The sequence below is a fragment of the Manihot esculenta genome, chromosome 7, assembly GCF_001659605.2.
Source record: "Manihot esculenta cultivar AM560-2 chromosome 7, M.esculenta_v8, whole genome shotgun sequence".
NCBI classification, from domain to species: Eukaryota; Viridiplantae; Streptophyta; class Magnoliopsida; order Malpighiales; family Euphorbiaceae; genus Manihot; species Manihot esculenta.
This window is the reverse complement of record NC_035167.2, coordinates 29,557,327-29,570,846: the sequence shown is the minus strand read 5'-3', so window position 1 is coordinate 29,570,846 and position 13,520 is coordinate 29,557,327. Positions and strand designations below refer to the sequence as shown.

General features: G+C 29.8%; 2 protein-coding genes and 1 non-coding gene across 3 annotated transcripts; 1 reads left to right on the top strand and 2 right to left on the bottom strand.

Moving 5' to 3' along the window:
* Positions 1-341: 341 nt before the first annotated feature.
* Positions 342-3,925, bottom strand: LOC110607398 (stemmadenine O-acetyltransferase). Its single transcript, XM_043958064.1, has 2 exons — positions 3,693-3,925; positions 342-1,910 (listed from the first exon to the last, which is right to left on the bottom strand). The coding sequence occupies exon 2, from the start codon at positions 1,876-1,878 to the stop codon at positions 541-543; it is 1,338 nt and encodes a 445-aa protein (XP_043813999.1). The 5' UTR covers positions 1,879-1,910; positions 3,693-3,925; the 3' UTR covers positions 342-540.
* Positions 3,926-6,836: 2,911 nt separating this feature from the next.
* TRNAY-GUA lies at positions 6,837-6,920 on the top strand. The gene is given in 2 exon segments: positions 6,837-6,873; positions 6,885-6,920. It is a non-coding gene; the product is annotated as a tRNA-Tyr (tRNA).
* Positions 6,921-11,314: 4,394 nt separating this feature from the next.
* Positions 11,315-13,055, bottom strand: LOC110607402 (stemmadenine O-acetyltransferase). The gene has a single exon (XM_021746509.2). The coding sequence runs from the start codon at positions 12,874-12,876 to the stop codon at positions 11,539-11,541; it is 1,338 nt and encodes a 445-aa protein (XP_021602201.2). The 5' UTR covers positions 12,877-13,055; the 3' UTR covers positions 11,315-11,538.
* Between the last annotated feature and the right edge of the window lie 465 nt (positions 13,056-13,520).

Below are 13,520 nucleotides of genomic sequence, written 5' to 3'. Positions count from 1 at the left end.
TATTTTACCTAAAAATTGCTCAATTTTTTTTAGTTAAATTATACTTTGAATTGGTTATCTATATCATGAAATAATGAACCACTGTAAAACTTAATAAATTATTTAAAATTTTAAGTGCAGTATATTTTTCTTTAATTATTAATATTTTATTGAATTATCATGATTAAACATCAATAGATTTTATACGGTAATTATAATTAAGTATATCGTACTTTTAAGATATAAAAAACAGTAATCTCATAAACTTAGCACGAAAATAAGTGTATCTAAATAAATTTAAAAAGTATTAGAGTTATTTTTTAATTTCTGATTTTCATTTCAAAAAAAAAAAAAACTCTTTGTCAAGGAAATTAATTGGCTTTCTCAATAAGCATACCTGCTAAGTAGGAAACCACATCAATTATTGCTCTATATACATTACACACACAGCTAATTAAGGAAATTAATTGACTAGAGCTTAGTTAATTGCAAACAGAGCATATCTGGATAGCCTGCTGCCTATAATGACATATAGTAAGTAATTAAGCTTTGAAGAACAAGTTACAGGCTAGAAATCCTTGGATTTGGAGAAGCAAATGCTAAAAACTCAGGATCATGTTGCAGTATGGCCATTCTTTGCTCATCTAAGGTGATCCATGCCTCTATTCCTTTACCATCTGTTGTATCAATGAATACTGTGAGGTTTCTAAACTCAGCACCAGCTTTTCCCATGACACCAACCCAAAAGGGCTCTCCCCATCCAAAGTTTGGACGAGTTAAACTCATGTGGCTCCAGCTCGTAAATGCAAATATATCTGGTTTCTCCAGGGAAAATAACTCTTCTAGCTGGTCACAGTAATCAGACAAGATTTCAAACCCATCTTCACCTTGAAGAGTATGCGTGTAATCACTTTTATACACTGCAATTGCTTCACTTAACAGGCCCACCAGATCATGCAACTCTGTGTTTGTATCTGTAGGGTTGGCAACTGCAATTGCCCACCAGAACAAATTACCAGAGGAGGCATCGGACATGGGTGGCTTCGTCTTTTGCCGGAGATTCACTGCTTCAGCCAAAATAGACGGCTTTGTGGTACCTGATATTATCTTCGATGCAGTCATGCTACATTTCCAAATGAAACATGACAGAGTCTCAATGCGACTCGGTGGAACCGCTAGTTTGCCTTTTGTCCTATCTCGCAGAGTGGAGATGGCTTTGGCATCAAACACAAATCTCCTTGTAACGTAATTAGCTTTAGTGAACCACAAGCTTTCCATCAGAGACAAATGTTTTTGTGGAAACGAAATCTTTGGAGGGAAAACAAGCGATGCCTCGTTTAGATCTGGTTTTATAACATCCTGAAGCTCTCCACGAAATATAGAAGCCCATGTAGTAACGAAAGCTGAAGCTGTTAATCCATCAAAGAGCTTGTGCGACATGCACCAGCCCAAAGCTATTCCTCCACAAGTAAATATGGTCACTTGAAAAGCGAAAAAGGGTATGCTCATGTTCACTTCCTTGGTAAAGGGTCGGCATGGAAGGAAACGATTCAACCACTCAGTTTCATGTCGCTTAAGGAAATCTGACATGGAACATTTCACTTTAGCTTCAAAAAATGGAACCCCTTCATCAAAACGATCCACGTAGAGGTTATCATTTGTTCTTCCAGAAAAGGGATAATAGAGATCAAGGGTTTGAGAAAGAGATTCTTTTAAGTGGGTTAGGATTTGACGAATGAGATTGGGTTCAGAATTATTGTTATTGGGGTAGAAGTAAATAACTGGAACATAAGTTGTAGGGGTAAGCTGGTCGAAAAGAGAGAACTTGTAGGGTTTTTGATGTTGAATAGCTAGTGAAGAAGGCTTGATAACCTCTCTTGCAACAATATGAACTTCCATTTCTCTCTACCAGATTTTGAAGCCAGGAGAAACTGTGTTATAGGAGTAGAGAGTTAGAGGAGCCAATAAATACAAACAAATAAGTCTAAATAACCTCTTATATATTTGCTATAAGCTCAAATAATTCAAATTTAGATTTTTTTCATTAATTATATATTTTTTTAAATTAAATAAGTCGTGACATAATATAATATTATTTTTCATCAAATAAATTGTGATATAATATAATATTATTTTTAAAATTTAAAATATAAAAAAATTTAATTTTTTAAATAATATAAAAATTAAACATGTCTAGACCTTATCATATCTTCATTTACAGAACAACATTTTCCAAACATGACCTAGTTAGTTCCCTTGCTCCTCTCACCGGCAGTTCTCTGTTACCAATAAAACATCCTCACCAGTCTCCATCAAACTACAGTACATGTAGTAAATGGCAAACTTTTCGAAAGACTATTTTATTTTATTTTATATTTTATATTTAAAAATGGCAAAAAGAACAAAAAAAATCTGCCAGCCATTTACCAAACCATGTCTTGGTGCTGGTCAGCGGCAAGCCGTGGTCAATTCGTTAAAATTTGTCCTTTTTATTTTTTTTAGTAATATATAATTAATGGCTAGCAGAGTTTCCTCTGCCAGCCATCACGTCCATTTTTTATATTTATTCATTATTATTATTATATAATATATTATATTATAACAAATTTGTTTTTATAATTAAAAATATATAATAAAATCGTAGAATTTATTTAATAATTGTTTATATTTTTAATATTCAATTATTATAAAATTACTATTTCAAATTACAATATCTAAATAATATTATTTAAAACACTATTTAAAATTAGAGCGTCTCTATTTTTCAGGAAACAAGAACGATTTTGAATTTGATTAATTAAATAGTAAAAAAAATAGCATATTAGAATATTATAAATACAAATTATCATAACTTGAGAATTAATTAAATAAATTAATTTAAAAAAATAAAAAGAATTGTTGGTGGAAATATAGCTAAAGAAATGTTTTATCCATATGTTTTTAGTAAAAATAAATAAAATCTTAAATTTTGAAAATATAACAAAATATTCATTTTGTAATAAAAGAATTCAAATAAATTCTTATAAAATCATACAAAATTTCAAAATTTTCTAAAGTAAAAATATTTTTAAATTAAAAAGAATCAATCCTTTCATTTCAAACAAGAAAATTATTAAAAAAGAAATCAATTGAATTAAAGTCTTGCAAAGTTCTTGATTCCAAATGAATGGTTTAAAACTTAGTCTGCTAATCATCACAGTTTCTTGAGCATCAAAAATACCGTCAGTAAAATCATCTTCAACATAGGGTCTTTCATAATTTGATAGCACGAAGGCAGTAACTTAAAATTCAGATCTAGAAGAGCAAGTACTAACAAAATTAAACACTTTCTTCAACATACACTCCAAGATCATATACAAACTCCTCATTCTATAAATGGAAGATTCCTCATAAATCAATTTCAATACCCAAATGATTCAAAACCCTAATCCCTACAATACCCAGAATGCCAATCCTCTTTTGCCCACCAATTAGACACATTAAATTCACGTACAATCTTTCTCTTCTTCCTTGTTGAATAAAATATGTAATCTCACAATCAAAAACCCTAATATTTATTCAACAACATTTACAAACAACCAAACAATTTTCAGAACTCACAGAAAATTGTTCCCAGCTTCACATTGCATTTACCACAAAAGTTACAAAAATAAACAAATCCATTACAGAAATTAAAAACCCAAAACGACAGAAGAGAGAAAAGGTGACCATACCTTGTTTAAGATTATTTATGGGAGCATTTGCCCTAGAATGAATCTAAAGATGATTCCTTTGAGGGTCTCAAAGAGGAAAAGAAGAGAGAAGGAAGAGGATGATATAATTTTGCTAATTATGTTTATAGAGCGGAGAAACAAAAAAATTTACTATATAATAAAGAATTCACCATTGAAAAAAGTCATTTTTATAAGCTTTTCTTCATTTTATCGGAATTTTCTTAATATTGTTTTCAGTTTTTTTTTGTTTTTTTCCTTCTCCTCTCGATCTCAGTCTCTGCGCAGAGTCGACGTGGAGTAGATGTGATTTTCGAGCTTCAAGTAGATAAGCTAGATTGTCTCTGTGGCGGGATGACAAAAATGCCCTCCACTTACTCCATGGGAACGTATTTTTGGGAGGTATTTTGGTCATTTCGTATTGATGAGTCAATTCCACCGACCGACACGTACCTTATGTGATAGTTTCTAGTCTAACCACGTAATAAACTAGTTTACATTTCATAGAATTAAAATTTCATTTCATTAAATTTTCACAATAAAATATGAAAAACAAGAAAAAAAATTATTAATTATAATTATTTATCAGTAATATTAATAGTTCTGACATAATTAGTTAAGCATTATGAAAAATAATTTTTTATAATTTATTTCTTCAATCTTTAAATACTAATATTTTTTAGTGATTTAAAATATTAAATATTATTTTTAAAATTATTATTTAAAAGAGTGTAAGAAAAAAGTTGAGTAATGAGTAACTTTTCCATTCTAAAGTAATACCTTTATTTTCGTTTTTAAATATAAATTTCATTACTACTTTTAGGAATTCCTTTCTTTCTAAACTATAATCCTTCAATTTCTATATGTATATTTAATATTACTTCAATTTTTTAGATAGTAGAGTAGACTCTTAATATTAATGGTATGAAATATTAAAAAGAAAAACAAAAATTATGAATATTGATAATTCAATCTTCATAAAACTCCATAATTTTGTACAAATATGAGAAGTTTTGATGAAGAATTTACTCATTTATTTACAATTAGTTATAAAAAAAAAAAAATTCAAGTTTTGTATTTCTATTATTTCTCTAATGAATCTCTCGCTACGGCTAAAACAGACTGTTAGAAAATTTTGAAGGAAAAATTATTTTTTAGTCTCTGAGATTTAACGTAATTAACACTCCTGTCCCTCTATTTTGGCGACCCAACACTTAAGTCCCTCACTTTATTTTCCGTCCAAATTCGTAGTCCTTCCGTCCATTTAAACCGTTTGATCAAAGAGTCAAAGGTGAGAGGTGATAATTTTTTTCAAAAATACCCTTCTCTAAATGTAAAATTCCTATTTTTTTTTCTCTTTCATATTTTCTCCAGTTTTAGAAGAAGAAAAAGAAGAAGTTGCAGAAAGGGTAGAAAGAAGAAGAAGAAAGAAGAAGAAGAAAGAAGAAGAAGAAGAAGGAAGAAGAAGAAGAAAAAAAGAAGAAGAAGAAGGAAGAAGAAGAAGAAAAAAGAAGAAGAAGAAGAAGTTGTAGAAAGGGTAGGAAGAAAAAGAAGAAGAAGAAGAAGAAGAAGAAGAAGTTGCAGAAAGGGTAGGAAGAAGAAGAAGAAAAAGAAGAAGAGGCATTTGGGTTTGAGTTTTGTGATTTTAAAATAGCGAGATTTTTAGAGGGTTAATTTTGTCAATTCATGTGTTCCAAACGGCTATTTTGGATGGAAGAACTACGAATTTGGACAAAAAAAGAAAGTAAGAGATTTAAGTGTTGGGTCGCCAAAATAGATGAACAGAAGTGTTAATTACATTAAATCTCAAGAACTAAAAAATAATTTTCTCAATTTTGAAATATCTGCAAACAGTAATCTTTTCAATCATAAAAAACTTATTGAAGTTTTGGGAAATAAACTAAAGTTCTTAACGTTCTTGAGTAGTCTCGTATCTCATGAAGGAGATGACAAAGGAAACTCAAGAGTACCTGCAATCATGGATCTAAGAGATTGCACCACCTCAAAGAATAGCCCATCGATTCACCTTATCACACTCCTTATACGGGCAGAAAATTCTCCAACATAATAAGAAAAGAAATCCAAGGCTTAGATAAAGAAAAAACCCTGAAGGGAGAAGACGAGACCTTCGATAGGATAGTAGGTTAGCAAATCGCGTCTCATTCTGCACGTGTCTTGGTGTTCTAGTCTTTATTTCAAAATCACTTAATTAAAATATTCATATGTTCTGCAAAATCAAACTTTTTAATTATTTTATTAAAAAAATAATCCGTTAACTTATTTTAATTTTAATTAGAGAGATTAAATAATATGAATATTTAAATTTTAGCAACTAAATAATATATATATATATAATTAAAATGATAAAAACTAAATGGTATAAATAATTTAAGATAATTAAACTTTTTTATAGAAGTAAAAAGTTAGATTTTATAAAATATAAAAATATTTAAAATAGGGACAAATTAGATAATTTGAGAAAAAATTCAAGGACTTAATATTGATTTATCCTGTAAAAAATTCAGTTAAACTAAACAGACTTTTAATTTAACCGTTGAATATAGTTGATAGTTGTTTTTGACCGATAACTGATTATAATTAATATATTTTAAATGTTTGATAGTTTAACCGTTAGAGTTAGTGTTTAAAATGATTAATAAGAATTTTTATTAATTTATTATATTAATAAAGTAAATATAAAAATATTAATTAATTTATTGTGCAAAATATAAAATATTTAAAATATAATTATTTATCAGACATAACTTTTTATTATATAATAATAAATAATATAATTATTTTAATTATTATTTATAGTATATTTATTTATTATATATTATAATTTTAAATAATTTATTAATAAAAAATATTATAACTAATAAATTTTAAAAGAGTAATAAAATATAAATAAAAAATAAAATAAAAATAGTTACGAGGGGTAAATGCTTTTTAAATATTTATCAAATGCTATACTTTGGTTGTTTGGATGTTTATGTTGTATTAAATATTTAAACACCCCTAAAATAAATACTTGTTTTTAAACTGTTAAAATAAATACAGCTGTTATTTAAAAATAGATAGAAATATATTTTTATAATAGCTTCGAATAATTCTATAAAACTAATAAGCATTAGTTCATCGTGCAAACCGACCTTAGCTCAGTTGGTAGAGCGGAGGACTGTAGTAGTAGCTGGAATCCTTAGGTCGCTGGTTCGAATCCGGCAGGTCGGAAATTTTGTTTTCGTCTTTGAATTCATGTTGCCGACTACTGTGGAGACTAACACTTTCCACAATCCCATTTATCGATTTCTTATGTAGTTTATTATTATTATTATTAAATTTCTTTTCTTTCTTATAAGGGTTTTTCCTTTTTCTTTTTCTAATGTTTTGATTCATTTGAAATCAAAATTTTTCTCAAAAATTTAATTCAACTTAATTTAATTTTTTTTCTATCAATTTTTTTATAAAATTTAAAATTTTAATTTTTTAACTTAAAAGATTATCTTAAAAGTATATCAAAATTATATATGATTTTATAAAAACTCATTTAAATTCTTTTTTTACAAAAGAATAGTTTCAAACAAAACATAAGAGTTTTTTTTTTTAATTTTCCTTGTAGGATAAAGTGAATTACTACCATTATTTTGTTTCTATTGAAGATAATATTTCATTAAAAAAAAGTTCAAGTCTAATATAAGAATAGACTAAACGCCTAAGAAATACAGCTGAAATCCAAAAAATATAAACGCCCAAAGTTCAAAACTAAAACCAACATAAAGGATCATATCCCATGACCTTAAAGTAATATAATCCTAGCTATCATTACTCAATGGAGGGCATAGATGTTCTTGCAAGAGATTGCTAGTGTATGAGGCAAGACTATATTAAAACTCACTATCCTTCAAATGAAAAGTTTTGAACCAAACGTTCTTTCTCTAAAAATTGGTAAAACCCAAAAACACACAAAGAAAAGCTAGCCAATCAAATCATATATAGTTGCTTCCATTAGCAAAAGAGCCCAACAATCTCACACGTGCAAGTGAAACAGAGAGAAAAACAAGAGAAGCGATTAAACTTCAGATATGACCTTGAATCAATGAATTAAATATCCTAAAGGGCCTATTCCTTAAGAATCACCACTTACATTTGCACCTCCATTTCTACAAGATCTAAATCCAACACAGAAAAAATTTGAAAGACAACAAAGAAACCAAAGGAAAAAGACTATTCACCCATATCCAAAAGAACCTTCCAAGAGAAACTTTCGATTTGAGTTGAACAACACCCATATCCAAACATGCAAGGCAACTCTCTTCTATAAAGTACCAATATATGAACTCCAAGAGAAGAACAAAACCAAAAAACCATATATACTGTCCACTCATTTAGGAGAGGGTTAATTCATAATCTAAGTAGAGACGAAGAATCACCTCTACCATGTAGGACAGATAGAAGCCAAACATATGCCGGCAAAGGAAAGGAGATGAGACCACTAAAGAAAAAAATACTTAGATGATTTCTTTTCTCTAAGATCAGTATAATAGAGTTCACTCTTACAATTGAATTACTATCAATTAAAACCTAAAAAATTTACTTCACTTCATAAAGTTTTTTTCTCTAATTTCTATCAAGACTCAAGCTCTCTAGACTCAAGTTTTCTAGAGTTTAAAATTGTTACAAATAAAATTTACTTGTTATCGTATATAATAATATATATTAACAAAAAATTTATTTTATATTTAATAAAATTATAATTTTAGTTACGTTTTTTATTTATTGCTAAAAAATAAATAAGTTATTATCTTATACTCATTAGCGAAGATAGATGCAGTAAATTTTAAAAAATTACTATTAATTATAGTTACTGATGACCACTAGATTTCCCTATCCCCGATCCTGGGCCTAGATTAAGGCCATGGCCCATGAAAGGAAGGCCCACAGGCTCTCTCAAGTAAAATAGGCCCGGATCTTCAGACCCCTGAGGCTGGACTCCACCAGATTCTTCCTTCTCAAGATCGGCCCAGCCCGTATAACCTCCCCACGGATTCTTTCTCCTCCTGGGTTCCGCATCCAGCCCAGCTCTCGGCCCAGCCCAGGATCCAGAACGAGACTCGTCACACAGCCTGGCAGATCCGCTCGAGTGTACGCACGGGGGAGAATCAGATGCCGTTACGCATGGAGCAGGCGCCTAATATCCTCGTACGCCAATATCTGTATGGCAGAGACGCGTGGCCCTATCATAGGAGAGCCGTAATACGTCATCAGCAAGCAGACAGAAAGAATAAAAGGGATACCCCTCTAGAGAGATGGACCAAGCTTTTTCTTATATACCAAAACCCTTGTAAAACCCTATTCTATTGGATCTCAGATCATCAGTTACGATTAAAATATATAAGACAACAATTTATCACTGTCATTTTATACATGCTTTTGAAATAGTGTTCACTTTATCCGGATGAGGTAAAATTTGGGTTTGAGATTTTGGTGTGGCTTAGGTTATTAGAGTTATAGTTTAAATTGAGCTTAACTTGGTATTTCATCATCCTTGTAGCGAAGGAACTGTTTTAGTAAAAAAAAAATTATTTTCAATTTCTTTTATATTTTGGTAAAATTAAATATTTACTTCCTTTCATTAAAAAAATCCAATAAAAAAGTCTATATGAATTTTATAAAATCAAACTTTTAGTCTTTTTATGTTAGATTTTTTGTAAAAAAAAAAAGTTACTCGACTTATTAAAAAAATAAATAATATTTACTTAAATTTAGGTGCATATTATATCAAAATACTTAGTTAAATGGATGATAAAAAGACTAAAATGCCTTTTATTTTTTTCTCTTCTGAGTACAAAACACCAGAAAATTTTTTTACAGAGTCAAAATGCAATAAAACTATTAAGAGAATTTCTCAAGTACCAAATGCATTCATCAGATTAGGCTTATTGCTTTGGTTCCCCAAATGCTAATCACTGCATATGCTTCTAACATCAATCTCACATGAATATGCTTAGGGCATGTATTGCAGCAGATATAATGGGTTTGGCGTGCTAAGCTTACCTTTCCTATGATATTTTCTAGTATTAAAAATATATTGAATGGATCCGATAGTAAATTTTCACATGCACTTCTACCCGCTATTATTTTTGCTCTTTATCTTGGATCTAAGTGATATTGATATTTTTTTAAAGAGACGTCGACTGTGGACTAAGAACGGATTGAAACCATTGATCAATCAGTTCTAATTCATGAATCAAACTGAAACCTGATAGACTAAATGAACGTAGAAGAATTAGGAAGAAGTAAAGAAAATGAAAGAAAAACGAAGAAAAAATTAAAAAAAAAAAGAAAAAAGAAAAAAGAAAGATACGAGAGAGAATGAGAAGATGAGAAAAGATTATTGAATATGAAATTACAAAAGGAAATGGGATACATAGATATGTATAAATATGTAGATTAGAAATGGATTTAGACACTAGTTTGAGTTTATTGTTAATTTTTTTCATAAAAATAATTATTTATAAAAATAAAAATGTAATATTTTTTCCAAAATTTAAGTAATAAATTCTAAAATTTATTATTAAGTGTAGCTATAGATCTTGAAATCCATTTCTAAATTTGCATTATATTTTGAAAATTGATAATTTAATTAATAAAGGATCCAAAATTCATTACTAATTAATCTACTAATATATAGAGTAATGGATTTGAAAATTTATTATTAATTTTGCATATAGTTTTAATACTTTACAATTTAATAATTAATTTTACAATCCTTTACGAATTTTGCATGCAATTTTAATTCTCTACTATTTAGTAAAGGATACAGAATCCCTTAGTAATAATTTAATAAGAGATTTGAAATTTTATTATTTAATTTAATTTTAATACTCTATAATTATATTAATCATAAGCATTAATTTTTTTAAATTTCCATTTAAAAAATTATATTAATTTAACAAAATATAATTAATACAAATACTACTAAAAAGAATTTGATATATAACCTTTTTATTTCTGTTGGGCTGAAAATAAGTAAAAACCATAACCTGTAATTTTGTGGGCCACGAGGCTTGGCTGTCTTTATTTCTTTCTTTCTTACGTCTGACATAAGCGTTGATTGTTTAAAAGCTCAAAGATCAAATGCCATCATAAATTTTAAGGGTAAGAGATTTATGGTTTGTTGGCATATCAAGTGGCCATTGCCCATACATTCTGAAATATGGGGAAAGGCTCCAAATATAAATTATTTTATTAAAAAATATTTTTTATATTTTTTAAATATGAAGTTTTAATATATAAATAAATATAATTATTTTACCTAAAAATTGCTCAATTTTTTTTAGTTAAATTATACTTTGAATTGGTTATCCATATCATGAAATAATGAACCACTGTAAAACTTAATAAATTATTTAAAATTTTAAGTGCCCATTTATATTTAGAGTATATTTTTCTTTAATTATTTATATTTTATTGAATTATCATGATTCAACATTAATAAATTCTATTCAGTAATTATAATCAAGTATATCGTCCTATTGCACTCATAGACATAATACCTTGGTTAATACATCTGAATAAATTTAAAATATCTAGCATTCTATTCCTCTGATTCTCAATGCCGATTTAAAAAAAAAATAATATTCTTATTAGGGCAAAGGAAATTAACCAGCTTTATAAGCATACTTGCTAAGTAGGAAACCAGAGCAATAATTGCTCTGTATACATTACACACACAGCTAATTAAGGAAATTAATTGACTAGAGCTTAGTTAATTGCAAATAGAGCATATCTGGATAGCCTGCTGCCTATAATGACATATATAGTAAGTAATTAAGCTTTGAAGAACAAGTTACAGGCTATAAATCCTTGGATTTGGAGAAGCAAATGCTAAAAACTCAGGATCATGTTGCAGTATGCCCATTCTTTGCTCATCTAAGGTGATCCATGCCTCTATTCCTTTACCATCTGTTGTATCAATGAATACTGTGAGGTTTCTAAACTCAGCACCAGCTTTTCCCATGACACCAACCCAAAAGGGCTCTCCCCATCCAAAGTTTGGACGAGTTAAACTCATGTGGTTCCAGCTCGTAAATGCAAATATATCCGGTTTCTCCAGGGAAAATAACTCTTCTAGCTGGTCACAGTAATCGGACAAGATTTCAAACCCATCTTCACCTTGAAGAGTATGCGTGTAATCACTTTTATACACTGCAATTGCTTCACTTAACAGGCCCACCAGATCATGCAACTCTGTGTTTGTATCTGTAGGGTTGGCAACTGCAATTGCCCACCAGAACAAATTCCCAGAGGAGGCATCGGACATGGGTGGCTGCGTCTTTTGCCGGAGATTCACTGCTTCAGCCAAAATAGATGGCTTTGTGGTACCTGATATTATCTTGGATGCAGTCATGCTACATTTCCAAATGAAACATGACAGAGTCTCAATGCGACTCGGTGGAACCGCTAGTTTGCCTTTTGTCCTATCTCGCAGAGTGGAGATGGCTTTGGCATCAAACACAAATCTCCTTGTAACGTAATTAGCTTTAGTGAACCACAAGCTTTCCATCAGAGACAAATGTTTTTGTGGAAACGAAATCTTTGGAGGGAAAACAAGCGATGCCTCGTTTAGATCTGGTTTTATAACATCCTGAAGCTCTCCACGAAATATGGAAGCCCATGTAGTAACGAAAGCTGAAGCTGTTAATCCATCAAAGAGCTTGTGCGACAAGCACCAGCCCAAAGCTATTCCTCCACAAGTAAATATGGTCACTTGAAAAGCGAAAAAGGGTATGCTCATGTTCACTTCCTTGGTAAAGGGTCGGCATGGAAGGAAACGATTCAACCACTCAGTTTCATGTCGCTTAAGGAAATCTGACATGGAACATTTCACTTTAGCTTCAAAAAATGGAACCCCTTCATCAAAACGATCCACGTAGAGGTTATCATTTGTTCTTCCAGAAAAGGGATAATAGAGATCAAGGGTTTGAGAAAGAGATTCTTTTAAGTGGGTCAGGGTTTGACGAATGAGATTGGGTTCAGAATTATTGTTATTGGGGTAGAAGTAAATAACTGGAACATAAGTTGTAGGGGTAAGCTGGTCGAAAAGAGAGAACTTGTAGGGTTTTTGATGTTGAATAGCTAGTGAACAAGGCTTGATAACCTCTCTTGCAACAATATGAACTTCCATTTCTCTCTACCAGATTTTGAAGCCAGGAGAAACTGTGTTATAGGAGTAGAGAGTTAGAGGGGCCAATAAATACAAACAAATAAGTCTAATTAGATGACTTGTGGTTATCACCACCCCGAACAAAGCAAAATCAAGAAGACTCCGCTAATCTAAAACTCGTAAAGCCTTTCGGACGACTGGACCAGCACCTTTAGTTCTATCCAGACACACAGAGCAAGTTAGCCCATAAACCTAAATTCAGTAAGGAAAAGTCCAACTTGGCAACATGACACGAAAAATGACAATAGACTCAATTATTTCGTAGCCCTAAATGGCCGTGTGGAGATGAACTCTGATACATGTACGGATCTAAATGATATGGACAGATAGTATTGTAGTAGAAAGACCATTAAACATCACTAGCAGATAAATAGAAAGAAATAAAAAAGCAACTATTATAAATCATATTTGTTGAATCTCAAAATATCATATATATTTGCTATAAGGTCAAATAATTTAAATTTAGGTTTTTATCATCAATTATATTTTTTAAAAGATCAAATAAGTCTTGGCATAATATAATATTATTTTTTATTAAATAAATTACAATTATTATTTTTTAAATTTAAAATATAAAAAAAATTAATATTTTAAATAATATAAAA

What these genes read in the sequence shown, in the direction of transcription:
- LOC110607398 (XM_043958064.1), bottom strand. Translation starts at nt 1,878, where the DNA reads ATGGAAGTTCATATTGTTGCAAGAGAGGTTATCAAGCCTTCTTCACTA.
- LOC110607402 (XM_021746509.2), bottom strand. Translation starts at nt 12,876, where the DNA reads ATGGAAGTTCATATTGTTGCAAGAGAGGTTATCAAGCCTTGTTCACTA.